This window comes from Mirounga leonina, unplaced genomic scaffold (assembly GCF_011800145.1).
Source record: "Mirounga leonina isolate KUSES-001 unplaced genomic scaffold, KU_Mleo_1.0 Mir_150, whole genome shotgun sequence".
NCBI classification, from domain to species: domain Eukaryota; kingdom Metazoa; phylum Chordata; class Mammalia; order Carnivora; family Phocidae; genus Mirounga; species Mirounga leonina.
Window position 1 is genome coordinate 19120560 of NW_023270374.1, and position 14254 is coordinate 19134813.

At 44.8% G+C, this 14254-nt stretch overlaps 2 protein-coding genes across 4 annotated transcripts in view; both read right to left on the reverse strand.

Annotated features, from left to right (window-relative positions):
• CHGB (chromogranin B) overlaps positions 1-11419 on the reverse strand; it is a 42608-nt gene extending 31189 nt beyond the window's left edge. The window contains 2 exon segments of the mRNA XM_035006521.1: positions 9942-10139; positions 11401-11419. Coding sequence (XP_034862412.1) covers positions 9942-10139; positions 11401-11419 — 217 coding nt within the window.
• Positions 10953-14254, reverse strand: part of SHLD1 (shieldin complex subunit 1) — an 81984-nt gene continuing 78682 nt past the window's right edge. For all 3 annotated transcript variants that reach the window (XM_035005870.1, XM_035005871.1, XM_035005872.1), the window contains one exon: positions 10953-13101. In XM_035005870.1, the coding sequence (XP_034861761.1) occupies positions 12659-13101 (443 nt within the window). In that variant the 3' untranslated portion in view covers positions 10953-12658. The remainder of the gene's footprint in view (positions 13102-14254) is intronic.

Here is a 14254-nt window from a genome sequence, read left to right on the forward strand (position 1 = left end):
CTCCCACTTCTTTGGGAGAGTTTTCAGACCCTGGGCAAGCAGCATCCTGTCAGGAATGGCTTTTTAAGTGTGGTATTGCCTGAAGGCAGAGAAACTGTCCTGTGATCTATTAAGGTCCTTTTTGATAGAGCCATCTGATTCTGAGGTCTCTTATTCTCCACTAAAGACTGATACTCAGCGGGCGTCTGGATGGCTCAGATGGTTAAACGTCTGCCTTCGGCTCAGGTCATGATCTCAGGGTCCTGGGATCAAGTCCCACATCAGGCTCCCTGCTCCTTGGGAGCCTGCTTCTCCCTCTGCTTTTCTCTCTCGCTCTGTCTCTCACGAATAAATAAATAAAATCTTTAAAAAAAAAAAAAAAGACTGATACTCAGATTGAAAAAAGAAAAAAATCAATGATGAAAACCAGAAAGACATTAGACTTCAAGATATAGATAACTTCATTAGTACAAGATCACATGACAAGCGTCAGGTGGTTTCTCAACTCATTCAGTAAAGCTTTTTTTTTTTTTTAAGATATATGTATTTATTTATTTGAGAGGAGAGAGAGAGTGAGCATGAGCGGGGGTAGGAGCAGAGGGAGAGAGAGAGAGAATCTCTCAAGCAGACTCCACGCTGAGCCTGCAGCTTGATGACGCAGGGCTCGATCCCACGACCCTGAGATCATGACCTGAGTGGAAACCAAGAGGCGGACGCTTAACTGACTGAGCCACCCAGGCGCCCCTTCAGTAAACCTTGGTAGTATGTTCACACACCAGACAGCAACTGAGGAAATGTTTCTGCTTTCACAGAGGTCCTAGCCTTTCTCCCAGACATTGCCAAGTTGTCAACTCACAGCTGGCTGACCCACAGTTTACGCAATTCATAGTCCTGTGGAACCTGACTTCTTCCCCTAGAAATGAGCAATACTATATTTTTCAGAATCACAGTTCTCTACATACCCAAAACTCATTATGCTTAGCAAATTTGTAAATCTCTCCAAGACATCAAAGCTGACAAGAACCCGCTGAAAGTACATTGGCTGTGGATGGCAGCATTTCCAAATATCCAATCAGATGTTTACTGAATGGAAGGAAGTGTCAGTCTGTCAAGTTTATTGAATTGTTACAGGGCTGTGGTCAGTCTGAGGGGCCAACATGTTACCAGGCTGGGCTAAAGAGGACTAGATGTGGGGTGATCCTACAACATGGGTGGAGAGCTACTGAATAGTAAACAGTGAAATTAGCAATCTGCACCAGTCTGTACTGAGATTTGGTTCGGGGGTGGCACCTCCTACTTGATTCTGGGAAGGTTTCCTCTGGGCTTTGATGGGGGGGGAACAGAAAGTTTGTCCACAAGTCTGGAGGATGAGAGAACACAGATTAGCAGATGCTGTAGATGCCCAGCCTGTATCTCCTTGGGCCTTGACATTGCATGTATAACCGACGTGATTTCCAATCACCAGCATGTGCCTCTTTACCTGAGGGCTCTGTGCGGTGCCTGGCATCCCCTCTGCCCATACACACAGCAGGCCAGAAGTGCTGGAGTATGAGTGCCTCCCCGGGTGCGGCCTTTGACAAAAGACTGATGGGAGCTGGTGCTCACATGCCCTCGCTCTCTCACTCCTCGTGCAGGATAACTCTGAGGCTTACGTTCTGCCCTGGCGCCCTGAGTTCTGAAGGGGGATTGAGCTCCAGTTGCCCACAGGAGCAACTTGCTGGATGATGTACCTCCTATTGGCCTCCTTTTCTCCCATCTCAGCTCCCCGCTCTCCCACTCAAATAAACTACTTGCACTTGAATTTGTGCCCCAGAGTCTGTTTCTGAGGGGACCTAAACCAAGCCACACAGGCAGTGAACAAATGCTCTAAAGGTCCCTCTGGCTCATTATTTTCCGTCTTGTAATCCGTGAAGGCAATCAGAATGCAGAGAAGACAGGGCCTGCCAAACTCTCTTACCTCAGCCCAGAAAACTCAAGGGCATCTTTTCCTAGTAACAGAAATTCTGTGCCTTTGGGAACAGCAGTCACGGTGTCAGCCCTGGCTTCACATTACTTAACCACGCACACCACCTCCTCCCATTATGGAAGTTGAGAGCCATCAGAAATACAATGAGGGGGGACGCCTGGGTGGCTCAGCTGGTTAAGCGGCTGCCTTCGGCTCAGGTCATGATCCCAGGGTCCTGGGATTGAGTCCCACATCAGGCTCCCTGCTCCGTGGGGAGCCTGCTTCTCCCTCTGCCTCTGTCTCTCTCTCTGTCTCTCATGAATAAATAAATAAAATCTTAAAAAAAAAAAAAAAAAAGAAAGAAATACAATGAGGGAACAGAGGCAGAATCCTGGCCATGGCAACAAATCTCCTATGGCCCCGTTCGTCTCTGCCCCAGCTTGATCTGTAGCAGCATGGAATACTTTCAAGTGCAAGTCCAGTCACTAATGGAACCCTTGGAGAAGAGGTTTTAATGGGCCTGGAAGACCCTGTGCTTACACTGAGCATCTGAGTGAAAGTCAAGGGGACAGATCGATCTTTGGTTTTCCTCCAGAGATTAGGCCAGGAGACAATCACTGAAACACCAAGACACAGAAGAAACTGTTAGCTCTTCAATGAGGTTAAAGCCTTTGCAAACTCGGTGCTTAAGGGGTGCTGTTTAGGGGCGCCTGGGTGGCTCAGTCAGTTAAGCGGCCGACTCTTGATTTCAGCTCAGGTCATGATCTCAGGGTCCGGGGACTGAGCCCTGCATCAGGCTCTGTGCTCAGCGGGGGGAGAGGGGGTCAGCTTGGGGATTCTCTCTCTCCCTCTCCCTCTGCCTTCCCCCTGCTCGTGCTCTGCCCACCCCCCTAAAATAAATACATAAATCTTTAAAAAAAAAAAAAAAGAGTGCTATTCTGTTGATGTAATCCATTTTGGGGGTTGGGAAATACCTCCATATTTTGTTGAAATAAAGTAACTACTGTTGTCTATGTCTTTACACTAACAGAAGTTCAAGTGGAGAGATGGGCAGGTCATTTGCTGTTATGGGGAATGCTTAGCATCCTAATTCCCTTTTCTCTATGATGTGGGAAATGGTGAGAAGCAGGATTCACCCCCCTACTATAGAAGGGAGCCAAACCAGATGGCCCTTTCCCTGACCCCCGGCTGCTAGAGGACAGCCACATGATCTAGCCTCAGCAAATCAGGTGTTCCCACGCAGGACTTAATTTAGATGCAGGGACAGCTTAGAATTTAATGCAGCAGTGGCACCTAGGCTCCTGGACCTAGCTGCAGTGGTATTCAACAGCCAGAGAGCAGAAGGGCCAGAGTTAGGAACATTCCAACCAGACTATCCCTGTAGCATGACCTCAGCTGCGCTCCTCCTGCCTAGCCTCCTTTGGATCTGCCTGTTTTCAAAAACCTGATTATCCAGACTTCTGGTCAATTCCATTTGGCACCCATTCACCTTCTCCTAAAGTCAGCTAGAGTCCACTTCTGTTGTGTGCAGTGCCGAACTCTGACTGGCACAGAAAGTGACATCCTCTGGTATACAGAGTCACCCTGGAGGTTGGACACCTGGGTTCTTGTTGGGGAGGGGGTCATCTAGATAACTAGACAAAGGAGTCTTTACCTCCCTCCCTGCAGAGGGCTTGACTGCATAATTGCTAAGTTTCCCTTACTGTTATGTAAGTATGTAAATTACTGTTCAAAGTCTATGATTCTACATGAAGTATTGGTCGGTGAAGACCCAAAGCTATTTGAGTTTCTGCATCCTTAGTGATAGGGAAAGTGTGTCTGGAAAAAGGTGTCATTGTGAAGCCCACAGATAGATTTGGTCCAAATCAAATAATCAAAGAGTGTCTCAAGCCACTATATGTGTTCCCCAAAGGGGTGAATGTACCTGGTAAACACTGCTTTGGGCATGTCAAGGCCAAGAATATGCATGGTTCATTTAATAGTGTCCATAAGTGTCTGCTATATGAGTGGTCCCACTGGAGACAAAGAAAATCAGAGATCAGACAGTGAGAGTGACTGGCACTTTTATATATGCAGTAATCTAAATAATTGTGTAGCCATGAAAACAAGTCTGGGGAGTGGGAAACGTGGTCATAATGTGCACAAACCATGGATTTTTAGGGGGAGAGAAGAGGTCACTCACTTTGAAGCGCTTCCCATGTTTATACTATAACAGATGCTGGAAAAACCCACGGGAAACATGATGAGTCAGGAAAACTTTTGTGGTTTAATGATAAACAATTTATTTGGAGAGTAATTCCAGTTTTTACAGGAAAGCAGCTAGTGCAGATTGAAAGAGGTTTAAGAGATACAAATGCAATGGTAGATCCTTGTTTAAATCCTGATTCAAGTCAAACAACTCTAAGAAGGCATTTTTGAGACAATTGGGAAAAACTGAACATGGACTGAGTGTCAGATAACATTAAGGAGTTATGGATGATTATCTTCAGGTATTCATGGTCAGGTGGTGCTTTGTTTTGTTTTGTTCTGTCAAGTCCCTATCCATTAGCAACAGATGCTCCGTTCACAGGTGAAATAAAAAAATGTCTTGGATTTGTTTTAAAATACTCTAGCATTGGGATGCCCGGGTGGCTCAGTCAGTTAAGCGTCTGCCTTTGGCTCAGGTCATGATCCTAGGGTCCTGAGATCGAGCCCCACATCGGGTTCCCTGCCCAGCAGGGAGCCTGCTTCTCCCTCTGCCTCTGCCTCTCCCCCTGCTTGTGCGTGCACGCTCGCTCGCTCTCTCTGACAAATAAATAAATAAAATCTTTTAAAAAATAATAAAATAAAATACTCTAGCATCATACTCCTCAAAGTATGGCCTGTGGATCAATGCCTATTTACAAATTGTGTGCTGTTGGTCTGTGGTAAGTGCAGATATTAACAGTAAGGGTTTAGAAACTGTTATGACACTTTGCATTGTCGTGGCACCCAAGCAGGGATTAGTGTGTCATTGGCCGGGGAAGAGCCTGGTCCCGGTGTTGTTGAACTTGCACGGTGAGCTGCATGTGCCGTGAGCATGAGCTGTGTGCTGGCGTGGGCCAGGATGGAATGGACATCAGACAAAAAGGCCCTTCACCATTGACAGCTGAAGAAGCAAAGCTTTAGCACACATGCAGAAAGGCTGGGGGCAAGGGGGATTAATGAAAAAGAGTGCAGGAGGCTGGTGGCTGTTGAAGCTAGGTGATGGGCACATAGCACAGTGCTCTCTACATTTGTGAAAGGTTGAAGATCTCCATCATTTGGTTTACTAAAAATTTAAAAAGAAATCTAGTCTGTCAAGGGAGATATTTTAAATAGGTACGTCTTCAGTACATTTCATAGGTTTATATCGACATGTATAGCATATGTATAATAGGTGTGTGTTTCACATAAACTACTATAGAAATGACATGCAGAATAATACATAGTTCACACAGGGATTAGGGTTCAGGTAAAACTTTATTTTACAGAAGTCGTGGGTAAACAAAGTAATTTGCTGCGTCATGAGCTTGGTGAGCTTTTATTATATAATAAATTCTGATTATATAATAAACTCCTTGATGCCAAGGTTTCCTGTGAGATACCACTTCTGTGTCTCCACAGGACTCAACACAGGGTACCTCAGAGTAAATGGTGCTTAATGAACACTCGCTGGTAGGCTAAACTCAGGAAATGAATTGCTCTGAACAGTAGTTTAATTTTCCATGCAGTAACGCCACACCGCTCAATCAATTTGAAAATCAGTTTCCTGAATCCACTCTCGTGGAGATTTGTCACAGAATGTTTGAGCCTGAGGGGGACTTGGAGCTTTGCTGATGTCCTCATTCTGCAGATGGAAATGAGGCCTGGAGGAGTTAGATGAGCCTCACTAGACATCCTGCTTGTTAATGGCAGCATTGTGCCTCTGCCAGCTCCAGTTGGACTCTTCCTTCCACCATGAGGTTTCCCAGAAGGGCCAAAGCCACCTCCTACTTTCCCCCACCCCTTACTCCTGCTTTGCAATTATATGGTTTCAGTTGCAGGAAAGAGAAAGAGTTGTCAAGCTCCCTCTACCAGGAGGCTGAACAGAAGATGGGACCCCACAGAACGAGCTCATGTCATAATCGGTATTTACCCAGGACTGGTCTGTGCCTAGCCTGGCTAAGACAAGCTCCCTAGCCTTTAGGAACTTTCCATCTCTTTGGGGAGAGAAGATGTACACACATTCATAGCTACAGGAGGGTCCTCCTATGTAAGATTAGAGCATAAATGAGAGGTTGGGTAGAATCATGGGGACTAGAGAAGGGATGGGATGTTTTGGAGGCCATGGAGCTCGGGCATAAGGTTTGAGGACTGAGAAGAGGGAAGAACACAGATTAGAATAGCGTGGGCCTGGGTTTGTGCTTCACCCTGTTGGTGTTAAGGAGCTTGGGAAGTTTCTGGGGGGTGAGGGGAATGGTAGAATGGGATCTAGTACTGACTAGATTTAGGAAGACCAATATGGTAGTAACAGTGCATGGGAATGGCTGGAAGCAGGAATCTTAAGGAGGGCCTTAAGGAGATAAAAGCTCAGAGCAGGTAATGGCAGGAGGAAGAGAAAGAAGCAGCAGATGTAAGAATTTCAATTTTTAAGCAACTCCCCCCCCCCCCCCGAAAAAAAAAAGCTCCAAAAAAGCCAACACTAACTGCCAGGTGCTATTCTAAACACCATACAAATATGAACTCATTTGACCATCCTGAACTAGGTACGATGGTTACTTCTGTTTTACAGATGAGGAAACTGAGACACAGTAAGAGCAAATAACATGCCCAAGGGCATATGCCAATAAATGATAGAGTCAAGATTCATACCCAGGCAGGGCCTCCCAGGTCTTAGCTCTTAAGGATCACTGGCATGCTATAGTGGAATGTTTAGAAGCAGAAGTCATGATGAATCCAAATTTTTTCAAGCCTGAGTGACTTAGCAAATGTTAATGCCATTGATGGATTACATATATCAAATGGGAGTATTATCAGCCTGTGGGAAAGAGGATACACTTGACTTTTTATACATTTTGTTTATGGTGACAAGAACATATCTGAGTAGAATGTCCCATGGGAAATCAGAACTACAGGACAAGCTTGGGGAAGACACGGTTGTAAGTTTGTTTCTTTATTTCTTTCAACCCTTGAAAAATGTTGTGCCACTTTCCTCGGGCCTCCATGATTTCAAAAGAGAAATCTGCTGTCATTCGAATTGGTGTTTGCCTGTAACTAAGACGTGCATCATTTCTCTCTGGTTGCTCTTAAGATTTTTTTCTTTTGTTTCCAGAAGTTTAATTATGCTGTGTTTTGATGAGGATTTCTTTAGATTTATCCTAGTTCAGATTCATATTAGCTCTTGAGTCTGTAGGTTTTGTTTTTCACCAAATGGAAGTTTTCAGCCATTATTTCTTTGAATATTTGTTAAGCCTCACAATCTTTCTTGTCTCCTTCTGGGATTCTGATGATATCAATGTCAGTATCTTTTGTTACTGTGCCACAGATTCCTTTTCTCCCCCCACTCCCTGTTCTCTTGTTTGTCAGATTGAGTAAATTTGATTGAACTGTTCTCAATTCAGCGATTCCATCTTCTGTCATCTCCACTCTACCATTGAACCCATCCAATGAGGTTTGTTTGTTTTTTTTTTTTTAATTTTGGTGGCTCTGCTTTTCAGTTCTATAATTTCCACTTGGTTCTTTTTTGTAACTTCTATTTCTTTGAGGAGGTTTTATGTTTCTTCATATGTTTCAAGGGATTTCATAATTACTTGCTGAAACCATTTTATGGTAACTGCTTTAAAATCTCTGCCAGATAGTTCCAACATCTGATTCATCTCACTATTGGTGTCAGTTGACTATCTTTTCTCACTCACATTGTGATTTTCCTGGTTCTTGGTATGACAAGTGATTTTTTTTTTTACTGTATCCTGGGCATTTTGCATATTATGTTAGGAGACTCTTAATCTTATATAAATCTTCTATTTTAGTAGGCAGCCACCCTGTTTGGGCTTTGGATTTTTTTTTTAAGGTTTACTTTTGTAGTCTATAGTTTCTTTTTCTTTTTCTTTTTTTTTAAAAGATTTTATTTATTTATTTGACAGAGAGAGAGATAGCGAGAGCAGGAACACAAGCAGGGGGAATGGGAGAGGGAGAAGCAGGCTTCTTGCCGAGCAGGGAGCCCGATGTGGGACTCGATCCCAGGACACTGGGATCATGACCTGAGCCGAAGGCAGACGCTTAACGACTGAGCCACCCAGGCGCCCTGTAGTCTATAGTTTCAGTGACAGTTTTCTGAGCCCTTGCAACGCTGTTTTGGTCTACTTTGTTCTGGTTTTGCTTAAGCTCCCACTGGATCCCTGCATGTGATGCCTACATGGATATCATTGGGCAGATACAGTGGGATGCCCTAGATCACCACCTGCCATTGCATGGAGGGCTGGGAGACACCAGGCCTGCTGGCGCGACTGGTGCACATGAATGTATCTACATTGTTCACTTTTTATTCTAGCATTTTTATGATTTTATCTTTTTATTTTTAATCCATCTAAAATTCATTTGGATATCAAGAGTGAGGTGAAGAATACTCTCCTCCCCCCGTTGGGGAGCCAATTACTCTAAAACCATCTGCTAAAAATTCCACCTTCTCCTTACAAATTTGAAATGCTACCTTCATCAAATTCTCAATTTCCATGTGCATTTATATCTATGGGCCGAACTCTTTTTCTTAGATTTGTCTCTTTTTGTTGCTGCTTGTGTTACTGTAGAGTTAAAAATGTTTTCATATTTGACAAGGCTAGTCCCTTCTCTTTAATTTGCTGACTGTGTTTTGCTTTTTAAAAGGATTTGCGACATGGCTGCAGGGCAAAGACAGGCAAAGGAAGATGTGGCTTGATCTGATAGAAGTTTCTTGCAGTGTTCCAGGAGAGAGATGGTGGAATACTATAAGGTAGGATAGATTATCTATCCTATTGTCTTCCAGATTTCAGTCATTTTCTGGTATACCAGCTGTGTAATTTTTGACATATCTATACGTTGTCTGCACTGTTAACTTTTTCGCTAATTCAATTCACTTTTTAAAAGAAGATTATTTATGGGCGCCTGGGTGGCTCAGTTGTTAAGCGTCTGCCTTCGGCTCGGGTCATGATCCCAGGGTCCTGGGATTGAGTCCCACATCAGGCTCCCTGCTCAGCAGGAAGCCTGCTTCCCCCTCTCCCACTCCCCCTGCTTGTGTTCCTGCTCTCACGATCTCTCTCTCTCTGTCAAATAAATAAATAAAATCTTAAAAATAAATAAATTAATTAATTAATTTTAAAAGATTTATTTATTTATTTATTTATTTATTTATTTATTTATTTATTTATTTTATTTATTTAGAGAGCACGTGAGGGGGCAGGTAGGGGAAGAGGGAGAGGGATAGAGAATCTCAAGCAGACTCTGCTGAACACAGAGCCCAACACAGGGCTCGATATTACCACCCTAAGATCAAGACCTGAGCTGAAATCAGGAGTAGACGCTTAACCGACTGAGACACCCAGACCCCCCTAATTCAGTTCACTTTTAAATTTTAAATATTTATATTAGGCTTATCCTCCGTGCTATCTGTAAAAGCACAGATTAGATGCAGTAGCTATATATTTTTCTAGCATATTAAACCAAAGAGATAACAGTGAAAAGAAACATTGTTTTTCCATGTGGTGCCTACGGTATGGTGTCAGCAGTTTGAGAAACAAAGGGTCTGAGCAAACCATTCTCATCTGTTCTCCAGATGAAAATCCTCACTCAGAAGGGAGCCGCCTGGGTTGGCTGGTGATCTCTGTCACTTGAGCTGGATGCTGGGCGCACGGGTGGGTTCAGGGTTCAGTTTGTGAAAATCATCAAGGGGTTCACTTAGAAATACTTTTCTGTGTGATAGGTGTGATTCAATGAAAAGTTTTAAAAGTATCTCCATATTGTTTTGTGCTAATGACTGGTACTAAAATCTGTGGCATGTACTCACGCAGGTCATGCAAAGCAATGACTAATGGAGTGAGTAGCCGCCATACAAACTTAAAACACTGGTAACACTTTCTCTTCTTCAGAGTTCTGATGTTCCTGCAGGCAAATCCACCCTCATGGAGACTGCTGGAAAGGGCCGCAGAGGATATCACAGGCCAGTCAAATTGTTCACGGGATGATAAGACGTTGGTGAAGTGATCTGCAGGGCAGAAACAGACGATAATGCCAAAGGCCAGAGCCTTAATATCCTTATCTCTTAGTCTTTATTAAAGGTAAACAGAGATAAATGGCAAATGCCATCCGAACCTCACGAAGATCAAATTAGAGAGCGAGATTGCAGGGAATCAAATTGTACTGACCTGTCACAAGCACTTACTCAGATGTAAGCAAACACACAGCACACTCTTTTCTTCTTCTTCTTCTTTTTTTAACCCTAAGGTGATTCTGGCTTTTAGATTTCTAAATTCTTTGGTCTCAGAGTCTGTCTCCTGCTGAGCACCCTCAGCACCCAGAATAAAAAAGGTTACAAAATCACTGATAACTAAAATCTCTCTGCCAAACAGAAGTAGCTTCCATCTTCTGTTCTTTAAGAACAGTAGAAAATAATCCAGTCTCCTCCTGTTAGTGGCCATGGAAACTAATCTCCAATATTTCTTTCAGCGACTGAATAATACTAAAAACCACAGCATTCTTCAGAGTCATCCATTAACTGGCTCCACACTAAAAAACAATAAAACTACCGGACCTTAAAATTCAACCTGCACATGGTCCATGATAAGTACCCCCGGTTTCCCGATTATTTCGGGGCCAGTTGAATAGGAGAAGCCCCTGGGGAGAGAGTCACATGATTGCTTGTCAGAGAAAAACCTGGAGTCTTTTTTTTTTTTAAAGATTTTATTTATTTATTTATTTGAGAGAGAGAGAGAATGAGAGACAGAGAGCACGAGAGGGAGGAGGGTCAGAGGGAGAAGCAGACTCCCTGCCGAGCAGAGAGCCCGATGCGGGACTCGATCCCGGGACTCCAGGATCATGACCTGAGCCGAAGGCAGTCGCTTAACCAACTGAGCCACCCAGGCGCCCAAAAACCTGGAGTCTTGTTTCCTCAAGTATCTCTGAAAGACCTACTCCTTTCCTATTTCCTACCATTTGGGTCTCCTTCCAGTGGTGTTTCTGCACTTCAGTGTGAAACACTGTTTCTTACCTCTGATCGTCTCAGAACTGGAAGCCCCAGTATGGAATTGCTGACCTTTAGAAGTCTCCTCTCCCCAGCCGAGCGTTCCCAAGAGACCTGCCTGAGAGGGCTCCCTCACTCTTCATGGACACTTGGAAGCCGATCTATTTGCAAAATCCGCTTTCTGGCAAGCTTCTGTCTTAGGCCAACCAAATTTCACCTCCAGTTTCTCAAAATCTATCTGCATAGGGTTGCCAGCTTCTCGGTTTCCCCCGAAAGAAAGACGAACCTCCTTCCGTCAGTGTCATGTATGGGAAGGGCTGTCAAGGCAGGGATCAGCAGGAGGCCTCCAATGACAGTTTCAGAGAGCTTGGTGCCAGGTGATGTCATTCGACCCCCTGAGTCTCGAATGGGGGCTCAGGACACGGCCGTGGAGCGGAGCACCTGCTGGCACAAGCCTGGGCCAGCTATTTAAAACCACGAAGCAAGGACAGGACAGGGGCGAGGGGCCAACTGTTCTGAGGGTGCCGAGGGTGCTGGTAGCAGGCAGGCAGAAGGCAACAACGCCGGGGAGGAATCCACCTGGGCAAAGGATTCCTTTTTCTCTTCCTCCACGGACGGCCAAGGCCGTACCTCGTCAGCCTGGCGTGGCCTGATGGAGCTTACACAGACTTCAGTAGGTGGTGCACATTTGTTTTCTTCACACCTTTCACACTGGCAATCTGGTGGAGACAAAGAGCCTTTCTTTCCTTTTTTTTTTTTAATTTGCGAATCTTAGCTCTTATTTTAGAGGGCCCAAATGTTCCTTCCACGCCCTGTTAGTATTATAAAACAGGGAATTCTGGCTTTGGAGAGGCAAGGGTATGATTAATATGTGATGCATCTTAAACCATATTTAAATCTTAAATGTATTTTGGGAAATACATTCTCAACCACATGGTCTCAGTTTTACAACTTGGTAGGATTCTTATACTTGATTCGGCACAGAGCTTTAAATCCTTCAAAAGACTCATCTAATGAAAAAGTCTGTTCTCTTAGGTTGGGTTCTCCTAGAAGCAGACTTTGAGTCAAGGATTCAGGTACAAGAGCTTTATTAAGGAAAAGCTCCCAGGAGACACCAGTAGGTGAACGGGAGAAGGAGGACAGGGAGACAGAAGAAGCTGAGCAAGGTGTGATTTCGTGGGAAGGCCCAGTCTTGGCCTGATCCAGAGGGGAGTCCTGGAGAGTAAATTATGCCTCAGAACATGTCCTTCCTTCCTCGGGACAAGGAAGCTGTGCTTTTGGATTTCCCAACCAGTCAGTCGCTGGCCTTAAGTCAAAGGGAGTGGTAGGGTGGGGTGGGGTGGGAGGTAGTGTGGACACAGGGGCTCTCAGGCCCACAAACACTGCTGGCTCTCCATGTGAGCTGACCTGGCTCCGGTATCAGCTCACAGGGGGCTGCACCCACAGGGCTGGCCAGAGAGGCCCGAGGGGGTGTGGGTGGGGCCCTGACAGCGTGGGCCACAGGGCCATCCTCCACACTGCCTTTTCTTACCACCGGGAGCTACTTAGAGATCTTTCATCACCTTCTGCTGCAAGAGGAAACGAATGATGTCTTTTGAAAGTCCCGGGGTGGGCTTTTCATCATCCAGAGACACACCTCCTTCTCCCCGTGGGTAGAAGTGGGTGTCCTTGGAATGCCTCCGTAAGACAGAGCAGCCGTCCCGGTTGAAGATGACCTGGGCCATCTGAAAACTGCGAAGGGCGTACTTTTGGTTCTCCTGGCCCTTCAGTTCGTTGATTTTCTGAGACAGGCACTGGCAGATGGATGCGGAGAGTGGATTTCTAGCGGCTGGCTGGGGATGGCCAAACATTTCATAGAATCTATCCAGGGATTTCCGAAGCCCATCATCCTCCGCCTTGGTCTCCGTCTGGCCCTTCACACCAGGGTCAAGCCAGAAGTTCTCAGAGGTCCAGGAATCATTTCGTTCACTATTTAGGTGACTGGTGTCTGCAAGAGAGAACACATTCCAATACTCGAACACATATTCAAAAAAGCCAAAAGCAGATGATGTCTCTTCAATTCACCACACCTACTGCTCTCGGGTGACTGGTAATGGGCAGGATTAGCTGATTCCAGAATTGATTCCCACCATCCTATGCCCCTTGTTTGCTCAAAACAAGAACATCTTATTTGCATGTTTCAGGAGTTCTTCATCTATGGTCTTTGCATAGAGGTTCAGGGTAGCTGTGAATTTGGATGGGGAAAAAAATCATATCTTTATTTTCACTAACCTCTACCAGAAATTAAGCATTTCCTTCCATAATAAATGTAGGCAACAAACCTATTAGCAGCAGTACCTATGACTTTGTTACCAACAGCTCACAGCTATTTTCACATCACATTATAGTTTCCAGAAGATGTTTTTAAATATCATTTATGCCTATCACTATGCTATGGACTGAGGTGTGGCCCTCCAAAATTCTTATGTTGAAGCCCTAACCCCTAATGTGACTGTATTTGGAGATGGGGCTTTTAGGAGGTTATTAGGGTTAAATGAAATTGTAAGGGTGGAAGCCAAATCTGATAGGAGTGGTGGCTTTATAAAAAGAGGAAGAGATCTCTCTTTTTTTCTGTCTCTCTCTCTCTCTCTCTGTCCACGTGCAGGAACTGAGGGAGGACCATGAGAGGACACAATGAGAAGGTGGCCTTCTTGAAGCCAGGAAGCCCTTCCCAGAACCCAGCCATAGTGGCATTGTGATCTCAGACTTCCGGTCTCTACAACTCTGCGAAAATAAATTTCTGTTGTTTAGGCCACCCAGTCTATGGCATTTTGTTATGGCGACCCAAGGAGACTAAATTACCACAGTTATTAGTCCTGATACTAGATCTTATTATTTAAGCATTAATTTACAAAGCATATATTGGAGACTCTTAACTATAGGGAACAAACTGAGGGTTGCTGGAGGGGAGGGGGGTGGGGAGATGGGGTAACTGGGTGATGGGCATTAAGGAGGGCACGTGATGTAAGGAGAGCACTGGGTATTAAATGCAAGTGATGAATCACTAGATTCTACCCCTGAAACTAATAATACAAATGCAGTAAAGACCCCTAGTATAGACAGTGCTGGGCATTTACACAGTTCAGACACTGTCTTTCTCT